Source organism: Ovis aries, chromosome 2 (genome assembly GCF_016772045.2).
Source record: "Ovis aries strain OAR_USU_Benz2616 breed Rambouillet chromosome 2, ARS-UI_Ramb_v3.0, whole genome shotgun sequence".
In the NCBI taxonomy this organism is placed as follows: Eukaryota; Metazoa; Chordata; class Mammalia; order Artiodactyla; family Bovidae; genus Ovis; species Ovis aries.
In genome coordinates this window covers 29,868,847-29,879,465 of record NC_056055.1, presented here as the reverse complement: position 1 = coordinate 29,879,465, position 10,619 = coordinate 29,868,847, and the positions used below count along the sequence as shown (strand labels likewise).

At 40.9% G+C, this 10,619-nt stretch overlaps 1 protein-coding gene across 6 annotated transcripts in view; it reads right to left on the bottom strand.

Annotated features, from left to right (window-relative positions):
• HSD17B3 (hydroxysteroid 17-beta dehydrogenase 3) overlaps positions 1-10,619 on the bottom strand; it is a 66,955-nt gene that overhangs the window by 43,706 nt on the left and 12,630 nt on the right. For 3 of the 6 annotated variants that reach the window (XM_042243037.2, XM_060410852.1, XM_060410853.1), the window contains 2 exons: positions 6,843-6,959; positions 3,130-3,176 (listed from right to left, as the gene is read on the bottom strand). The exons of 1 other annotated variant lie outside the window; for it this stretch is intronic. In XM_042243037.2, the coding sequence (XP_042098971.1) occupies positions 3,130-3,176; positions 6,843-6,959 (164 nt within the window). Of the gene's footprint in view, positions 1-3,129; positions 3,177-6,842; positions 6,997-10,619 lie in introns of those variants that run through there. 2 more of the 6 variants (XM_042243038.2, XM_060410851.1) reach the window with 2 other exon arrangements.

Genomic DNA, 10,619 nt, shown 5'->3' with positions numbered 1-10,619 from the left:
GTTGAGGGGGGAGCTGACACTTCCACCCTGGGGAGGCTGCCCTAACAAGGATTCCAACTCCTACCAGGTTGGCATCAGATAAGGCTGAGCAGGATGCCAGGACTTTCATCCCAGCCATCCTACCCCTCATGTCAGCTGAGCCTTGAGCTTCCACTTCTACCTGACAGTGCCAGAGCACCCCCTCAGCTCTCTCCCCTCTTCCTTCCCCTGGGATGATGACAGACGAAGCCTGGTGGAGATTCAGGACTTATACCATCACCGCAGTAACAGTGAAATCACTGCCTCCAAGTACCATTTGTGGAGAGCAGTAAAGATGCACTCTTTACCCCCAAAATCCAGAGTGGCCTTTGGGGAGCCAGAACTCCTACCCATATCCAGCAACCCCCAGTGGAGGCCAACTGGAAAACCTGGGCTCCTACCTCACCTGATAGAAAAATGTCAGCACCCTCTCCTCCCCCTTCTGAAGCAATATCCATACACATCTAAATAGGAAAATTAAAATATGATCCAGAGTCTCACAACTTAAAACCAAAAATATCCAAGATTCAATTAAAAAAAAAAACAAAACTCAACACACCAAGAACCAAGAAGATCTTGGTTTGAGTAAGATAAAAGCAATCAACAAATATCAACATTGAGATGACATAAATATTAGAATTATCGGATTAGAATTTTTTAAAAGCTACCATAAAAACACTTCAGAGAGCAATCACAAAGCCAAGTAAAACAAAAGAAAAATAGAATGTTTCAGCAAGTAAAGAAAAATCAAATGGAAATTTTAGAACTGAAAAGTACAGAAAGCGAAATTAAAAACTCAATCGATGGGCTCAATAGCAGAATGGAGAGACCAAGGAAAGAATCCATGAACTTACAGATAAAACAATAGGAATTATCCAGTCTAATCGGTGGAGAAAGAAATGGCAATCCACTCCAGTATTCTTGCCTGGAGAATCCCATGGACAGAGGAGCCTGGTGGGCTATAGTACATGGGGTCACAAGACTCAGGCATGACTGAGCAACTAAACTTCAATATAAACAGAGAAAAAATACACTGAAAAAAATGCACAGCATCTCGGAGACCTACAAGGAAGGACTACAAGAAAAGTCTCACATTGTGTCATCAGAGTCCCAGGAGAAGAGAAGAAGGCAGAAGGGATATTTGCAGAAAGTATGAATGGAAAACTCTCAAATCTGTGAAAATGTGTAAACTTACAGATTCAAGAGGCTAAGTGAATCTCGAAGAAGATAAACTCAGATAAACCCACACCAAGAAACATAACTAAACTCCTGAAAACTGAACACAAAGAAAAATGTCTTGAAGGCAATGAAAGGGAAACAACACTTGACCTATGAGAAAAATTATTTGAATGACATGAGACTCGCCAGAAATCATACAGGCCAGAAGGAAGTGGCACAGCATTTTCCAAGCGCTAAAAGGAAAGGATTGTCAACTATAAATCCTATATCCAGCGAAATTATCCTTCTGGAATGAAGGGGAAATTGAGACATTCTCTGATGAAGAAGAACAATGAGAATGTGCCACCAGCAGAACTACTATAAAAGAACAGCTACAGGAACTTCTCTAAACAGGAAGTTAGAAGGAAAAAAATCTTGGAACATCAGGGAAGAAGAAAGAACAATAAAAAGAGTAAAAATATGGGTAAGTACCACACATATAAAAGCAATATATGGGAGAGAAAAGTCAGCTTATACGTTCAATAATAATAGTGGCTAAACTTGGAGAGCTCACTCTATGCAAAGCATTTTGCCCACCTTATCCATTTAACTTTTACAAAAGCCCTGGTGGAATGAGCAACTCCTCCAGTTTATTGATGTGGAAATTCTGCAATAACCATATTGGAAGCAGAGTTTGAACAGACAGTGATCTAATTAATTTTCAACCTCAAATTCTTCACTATTACAATCCATAGTATTCCAGACTCTGAACTGCTTTCCTTGAAGCAGCAATTAGTAGGGAGACAAGAACAGGTTCTCTGGAAGAGAGAAAATCTTGCATGAAAGAAAGATTCCAGAAAATTGTTTAACACAGCCTTAGAAAAGAATGAAAGGAAACAAAGAATAAGATTCTACAAGAGCAAAGAAAGAATTAGTCTAGAACAGAAACAGAATTTGAAAATTCTTAGATGGTAACTTTTGTGCTAGTAAAGACTTGGAAGCCCAGAAAGGATATATAATTTGTCCAAAATCTGCAGACCGTGTCTGAGTGAGGACTAGAATACATAGCTCCTGACCCCTAGACCACTGCCTAGTCGCTAAGTCATGTCTGACTTTTTGTGATCCCCATTGACTGTAGCCTGTCAGACTCCTCTATCCAAGGAAACTTCCAGGCAAGAATACTGGAGTGGGTTACTATTTCCTATTCCAGAGTATCTTCCCAGGGATCAAACCCACGTCTGCTGTGTCTCCTGAATTGACAAGCAGATTCTTTACCACTGCACCACATGGGAAGCCCAATAATAGCTTACCAAACTACATATCCTGTAAATGCATTTTTAGAAAAACGTTACTACCTGCTATCTATCTACCTACAGAGAAACAAAAAGCCTAAAAAGAAACACTCAAAGACATCATACGCCAGTGACCTCAACCCTATCAGATTCTCTCTTTATATTATTTTTTAATGCTCATTAATCTTCTTGAAATGAAAGTTTTATATATATATATATGTGTATATATATATATATATGTGTGTATATATATATATATATATATATATATATATGCTACCTACACAAATGATTTTTAAATTAACATATGCCCTGGCTATGATGTAAAGGATAAACGCAAGGAAAGTAGTTTATAATTTTTTATTGTTTTAAGTATAATAAATGCGTATGGTACAATTACCCTAGAAAATAACAGTGCCCCCATAAATTCCTAAAACAATTCCTAAGGAAAGATACTGCCACCTTTTAATATCATTGTATTTTTTTAAGGTGGCGAGGGGGTGAGATTATGATTTTTAAATTTCCTTTTCAATAGAAAATTGTTTTCTTCGTAAAGGAATGTCTATTGCTTTTATATTCAGAAAAGTAGTGTTTGCGGTGACACACGACCATGGTATGTTTAATACAAGGAGAGGAGAAAGTCTCCAAGAACACAACCTACCTCGAATGAGTAAGCTTTCCCAATCCCATCTCCTGCTCCAGTGATCACTGAAAAAAGCAGAAATGGTTTTAAAGGATAGAATTAATTCATCTTTAAGATCTTCTTTCTTGCTGGCTACATTTGACTGCAGGCCTACTCTCTAAGATACAATAGAATATTCCAAAACAATGCCCTCCTACTCTCTAACCCAGCTCTGCTCAACTGTGACCAACTTTGCTTAACTGGGAATGTTCCAGCCTTGACTTCCTTCACTAAACTTCAAAATGAACTTTTTTTGGATGGGGGAAGAGCTGGTGAGGCTATGGAAAACATGGTCCAAAATGAAACAAAGTGCCTTAACCAGAGAACACCTTATTCAGACCCCATAAGGGTTTACAGCTCTAAGCCTTAATTCATCAAGGACAAGCAGTGTACTCTATTATCTCTCTACCCGCACACCCAGTTGTCACTGTAAGCATGTTTCAAGGTTCCTAGTGAAAGTCAAGTTCTCCCCATTTCCCATCTTCACCCTCATAGGACAGCAGAAATCAAAACCCATGGAAGACAGAGAGCTTTTAACAAGGAGGAAAAACAGAAATGCAAAAAGAGGATGGAATGACATGAAGGAACCTAAAGAATTTGTGCTCACTAGATCAACTGATTAATAGATGACAGTGAGATGTGCCATCTAGTCCTTTTACAGTCCATAGCGCATACATTAAAAATTGTTTTAATTGGGAGAATATTGCTTTACAGTGGTGTGTTGGTTTCTGCTATATAACAATGGAAATTGGTTATAATTATATGATCCCTGCCCCCACCCCACCCCTCTAGGTCATCACAGAGCACCAGGCTCGGCTCCCCGTGTTATATAGCAGCTCCCCACTAGCTAGCTATTTTACACGTAAGAGTGTATATGTGTGAATTCTACTTTTTGCAACTCTTGGCACCCTCTCCTTCCTTCGCTGAGTCCACAAGACCATTCTCTACATCAGCATCTCCATTCCTTCCCTGCAAATAGGGTCATCAGCACCATTTTTCTAGATACCATATATATGTGTTAACATATGTTATTTTTCTCTTTCTGACTTACTTCACTCTGTGTAACAGGCTCTAGGTTCATCTACCTCACTGCAACTGACTCAGTATTTTTCCTTGCAGAACTGAGTACTTTTCCACTGTATAACAGCACATACATATTTAATGACTGAGCTCTAGAGTAAAACTCAATTGTGTGAATGTCAGTTTCAAAATAAACTACAATTCAGTATATATACCTATCTGCAATTTACCTTTGCAGCAACAATCGAAGGATATGCTTTCCAAAAGTGGGTATGAAAGCTGTGTGTGCTTTTAGTTTACTTGGGAGGGAGAGCAGACCAAGCTAAACAAATTTCAAGCAGCACACTGGCAGAAGCACCCACATTTTAATAATTACCAATTATTCTATGTGTTTATTTGGATACTTTTAAGTGACTCCATGCATATGACCTATTTTACTTGGTAGAGGTACTATGCTCAGGGTTCTGTTGTCTTCCACTCCATCTTCCCCTTCCTTCCAGGCATCCTTCAAATCACCAAGTACCAGGCCTGCACTACATAGGCAAGATACTGTCACTACGTGGCTGGCATCTACTGAGTGCTTACTTTCTGCCATGCACTTTATTTGGGGGGTTTGTTTGTTATTCATTTAGACCTAATTATTTACCAACTAAATTACACAGCAGCTTTACACCGCATGAGATGGACAGGAGGCAGAAGAGAGGAGGCGGCTGGCTTCTGAGGTTCCTGGCTGCTTCCCCTCCCGCTCCTGTGTGTAGCGGTGAAGTCCTCAGTGCCACCTCCGTCCCAGTTCACAGATCAGCCCTGGGACACAGGTTAAATTAGGTCCAGGCTCTGTCACTCCACAGCCACCTGGGCTCCCACTAGCAGCTTCTTCACGGGAGTTGGGGGAGAAAGTGACAGATGAGGCTGTTTGAATTGAGGGAGAAGGTGGAACAGGCATCGTAGGTCCAACAAAGCTCTTCCTTGTCAGGCTTACAGAAACAGAAAGCGCATGTGCTGGGCAGCCCCAGAGCCACCATCTCATCTAGTATTCAAAACAAGCCTGTAATGTGGGGACCATCATTTCCCTTATAAATGAGGAAGCTAAGGGAAAGTTCTTAACCCCATCAAGGCCGCAGTGCTAAAGATGATGGCAGCAGGATCTGAACCAGGCTCTGATCTTGGCCCCACTCCTCTATAGAGGATACCAGTGACAAAATTAGGAAATCAGCCACATACGGCTGCATATGAATTTCTTTTGGAATGCTTGTTCCTAGAAGGGCCGAGTTCTAACCCCTCAGAGCATGGCATTTAAATCTGTGTAGAGCCCAAAGTATTGGAGCTCCAGCATCAGTCCTTCCAATGAAAATTTAGGGTTGATTTCTTTAGGATGGACTGGTTTGATCTCCTTGCTGTCCAAGGGACTCTCAAGAGTCTTCTCCAGCACCACAATTCAAAAGCATCAATTATTGGGCACTCAGCCTTCTTTATAGTCCAACTCTCACATCTGTACATGACTAGAAAAACTATAGCTTTGACTATATGGACCTTTGTAAAAAAAAAAAAAAAAAAGCAAAACTGGTGTCTCTGCTTTTTAATACACCGTCTAGGTTTATCATAGCTTTTCTTCCAAGGAACAAGCATCTTTTAAAAATCTTGGTTGGTTTCAATAACTGACCATTTTGACCACTTGTTTTTCTCTTCCTGCACTTTAAATTCCCTCTCTTATGTTTTAAATTCACTATTAAAGAAAGAGTTCTTGAAACCTTAGGCCCCCAGTCCAGAATAAAATAAATGCAGAACCCCAGGCCTGTCCACTCTCTCCCTCTTTCTACACATGACCTTGTTGTGGCACCAGGTGTGCTATATAATTTACAGGTCCTGTAAGTAATAAACCTTTATTTTTTAAGTTTCCTGATGGTGCTGAAAGGCATTTTGCAATCATAGTAAGACCCACAAGGGCCGGCCAGGGCACAGCGTTGGTTATTGATAGACTGACACCAACACATAATACCAACTTTGCATTGCAAACCTAGCACTTCATTCAAGGAAATGCTGAAACCATAGCATCCTGTTCTTCACCTTAAACTCAGTATAGGGCTGAAATTCTGCATGACCGTTTCAGGAGCTAAATCCTATTGAGAGGCAGTGATTAATCAATCTACTTGGGACATAAACCAGGCCCAGATTCTGAATATAACCATTTAAAAATAAGTCTCCACAGAGATCTTTATTGCCTTGATTTTTCATTACCCTCACTTCATGACAGGTCTCTGAGAAATTAGTATAATAAAGTGGATTTAAATTATTATTGGATTTCAGAACTTTGAAGCTCCGTTTAAGAAAATGAAAGCACTCTGGGTTTTTGAAAATCTGGGGAAGAAGATACGTAATTTTCTGCCTCATCCATGATTTGTATAATCAGAAATTCCAAAAATAATAAAACCCAACTAGTGAGGATGAGAAGAAAAGCACACAGGAAAGAACTGAGTCAAATTCTTCCTGAATGATTCTCCTGATGCCTCACATCATGTTTTTCAGTCAATTTCATTTGTGCTTTCCAGCCCCACAAATTAACCCAAAGGAATTATACCTTTGTTCTCAAAAGGAACAAATGCAATATATCATTGAGACCTAAGTAATAATAAAAACAACAACGACAACAACAAAAGATGGAAAGCTTTCTTTACCTGCCCACTCGCCCATGGACTTCAAGAAAGATCTTGGCAAAACTTTCCAGAAGTGCAGGAAAATGCATTTAGAGAATCTCACGCATTTCGTCAGGCAGACCAGGCAAACCAGCAACCCTACAAAAATGAAGAACTGCTCCAGAACCTCCTCCATGATGGCACCACGGCAGAGGCTGTTTCAGACCTGGTCCAGCCCCTCACAGCCTTTGCATTGAGCGTGGCTGCTCTGCAGGAGCGTCGGTCCCCTTCTGGAGTCACTGGGAACATTCCAATGAGTCACTGTGTCGAGGCATTCAGATTAGAGTAACTTCTTTACACAATCCCCTGATTCACAAGCTTTGGAATAAAATATTCTTTCTAATATCTGTATAGCACTATTGGGCTTTTGTGAGGCAGGGGAGTGTTGAAGAAGTCAAAGGTGAACATAAAGATAAAGACTGGACAAAGAAAAATGGCAGCCCAGCATTCCCTCCCTAAATCTTGAAGCTAAAACAGATACTAAAAACTATGCAAAATTCTCGAAGTCATTCATTCACTTAGTCAACAACTATCTATTGACTGCCTACCAGGTGGCAATCACTGTTGGAAGCCTTGGGAATAGAGACTAGTAAACACGGCCAGTCACTGACAGGGGGGAGCTGAGATTCAGAGTCAATATGCAAATAAAAAGATAATGTCACATATATCAGTGCTATAAAAAAGTGCTGTGGAGTCACAGGAAAAAATTCTGTGAAGTGGTGGTAGTTTGAGCTGAAATTTGAGTGGAAAGGAGATAGCCCTACAAAGGTAAGTTTCTCCCTCCAGGCTAAGGGAACAGCTAGTACAAGTGACCTGAAATGAGAAAGATGCATGTATCTGAGGAATAAATAGCAGTACATAGAGGATCTGGTGTGTACAGAACAAGAGGAGAAAATAAAGTAAGATGGAGGCATGCGGAGGAGCCAGATACTCCTGGTGAGGAGCTTGGGCTTTACTTAAGTGAGAGGAAGCCACCAAAGACACTCAGATAATTGTTGCCGTTGTTCAGTCACTCAGTCGTGTCTGACCCTGTGACCCCATGGACTGCAGCATGCTGGGCTTCCCCATCTTTCACTGTCTCCTGGAGTTTGCTCAGACTCATGTCCATTGAGTTGGTGATACCATCCAACCATCTCATTCTCTGTCATCCCCTTCTCCTCCTGCCCTCAGTCTTTCCCAGCATCAGAGTCTTTTCCAATGAGTTTGCTCTTCTCACCAGGCGACCCAAGTAGTGGAGCTTCAGCTTCAGCATCAGTCCTTCCAGTGAATATTCAGGGTTGATTTCCTTTAGAATTGACTGGTTTGATCTCCTTGCAGTCCAAGAGATTCTCAAGAGTCTTCTCTGACCCCACCATTCAAAAGCATCAGTTCTTCGGTTCTCAGCCTTCTTTATGGTCCAACTCTCACATTCATACATGACTACTGAAAAAACCATAGCTTTGACAATATGGACCTTTGTTGGCAAAGTAATGTCTCTGCCTTTTAATATGCTGTCTAGATTTGTCATAGCTTTTCCTCCAAGACAGTAGCATTACGTAATCTGAGTCACTTGATGCTGAGAAAAGGTGACCTTTTGGAGGTAGAGATGCAGAAGGGTCATGACACTGAAACAGGGGAATGAAGAGACTCTGACATCATCCAAGAAGAGTATCCTCATGCTCAGCTCTTGGCCCTCTTCTCTTTGGTGTCTACACTTACTCATTTGATGGCATTCCTTAATCTCTTGACTTTAAGGACTTTGTGCTCTGAGAACCCCTAAATGTATAACTTCATTGGTAACCAGGCTGCTCATCCATACTTGCATTTCCATTTGAATACAAGTAACATTAACACCTCCATTTGAATGCTTAACAGTCATCTCAAGCTTAAGTCTAATAATGGCTTCTGATATTACCTTCAAATGTCAAAACTTATTTCCCTTGCCAATTTCCCTATACCAGAACATGGTAGCTCTTATGTTCCAGTTGTTCAGATTAAAAACCTTGGATACAGGTTTGCCTGCATGTCACGTGATGAGCAAGATCCTTTCAGTGAGGAGGAGACCCAGGAAGGAAAGTGAGAGGTATAAGCTACTGCCAAGCTCAGCCTGCATTGCTCTCTAAACCATCCATGTATTTACCCTAGCACTTTCAAGTAAGGTCCTTATCTGGAGCAGCTTCTCAGTTCCGACTGTCACTTGTTCATAAAGCTATGGGCTACCTGAAAAAAGTGAAAGAAGAGAGTGAAAAAGCTGGCCTAAAGCTCAACATTCAGAAAACGAAGATCATGGCATCTGGTCCCATCACTTCATGGCAAATAGATGGGGAAACAATGGAAAAAGTGTCAGACTTTATTTTTGGGGGCTCCAAAATCACTGCAGATGGTGACTGCAGCCATGAAATTAAAAGACGCTTACTCCTTGGAAGAAAAGTTATGACCAACCTAGATAGTATATTCAAAAGCAGAGACATTACTTTGCCGACTAAGGTCTGTCTAGTCAAGGCTATGGTTTTGCCAGTGGTAATGTATGGATGTGAGAGCTGGACTGTGAAGAAAGCTGAGCACCGAAGAATTGATGCTTTTGAACTGTGGTGTTGGAGAAGACTCTTGAGAGTCCCTTGGACTGCAAGGAGATCCAACCAGTCCATTCTGAAGGAGATCAGGCCTGGGATTTCTTTGGAAGCAATGATGCTAAAGCTGAAACTCCAGTACTTTGGCCACCTCATGCGAAGGGTTGACTCATTGGAAAAGACTCTGATGCTGGGAGGGATTGGGGGCAGGAGAAAAAGGTAATGACAGAGGATGAGATGGCTGGATGGCATCACTGACTCGATGGACGTGAGTCTGGGTGGACTCCGGGAGTTGGTGATGGACAGAAAGGCCTGGCGTGCTGCGATTCATGGGGTCACAAAGAGTCAGACATGACTGAGCAACTGAACTGAACTGAACTGAACTGAACCTGAAAAAAGTACAAGTAATATGGAGATTAAACTAAAATTAGAGCAAATGAGATGGCCTTTGCCAATGGTGGCTCCCCACTCCTTCCCATTTTTTCTGACTGCCCCTTATTTACTATGTCTTCTGTACCCAACTCTACACTAAGCACATTACAGGGATTACCTGTCTTGGTTAATTATTACTCTTTCCACTGATGGTTAGTTAGCAGAAGCAGATAGTGTAGATCAACCATCTCAGCTCATCCACAAAAGTTCCCAAAGGAGTGAGAGGCTGAGGTGTTTGATAAACATGAAGACAACAATTATTGTTTTTACTAAGGTCTGGGAAAGGCCTGGCCAGTGCCCGGCAGTCTGTCCTGTGACTCAGGTTTAGTTGTCTTCTGAGCATATTTTTTATTGGCTTATCTTATTTATTGTTTGCGGTTGGGTCTCCTGCCACGACAAGTAAATTCCTTTGGATTGGGACTTGCTTTGTAGAGCAAAAGTACTCTGACCCACAGCTCCTTAACATAACAAATGGAGACAAGTAGAAGAATATTCAAGAGAGCATTGTTCCAAGAGGGAAAACTGGGAACTATCCCAATGAGTTTATTCTCACAGTGGAATATTATACAGTAGTGCAAATGAATGAATTATAGCCAAACAGAACAATATGTGACATTCAGAAGCATAGTGTTGAGTCAAAAAAAGCAAATGCCAGAATATTAAGTCTGATATTTTATAAACTCAAAAAAGCAATATAAAGAAATATATTGCTTATGTTAAAATATGATACAGTTGTTGTTACAAACAATGGAATGACAAACACAAAATTCAAGAAAGT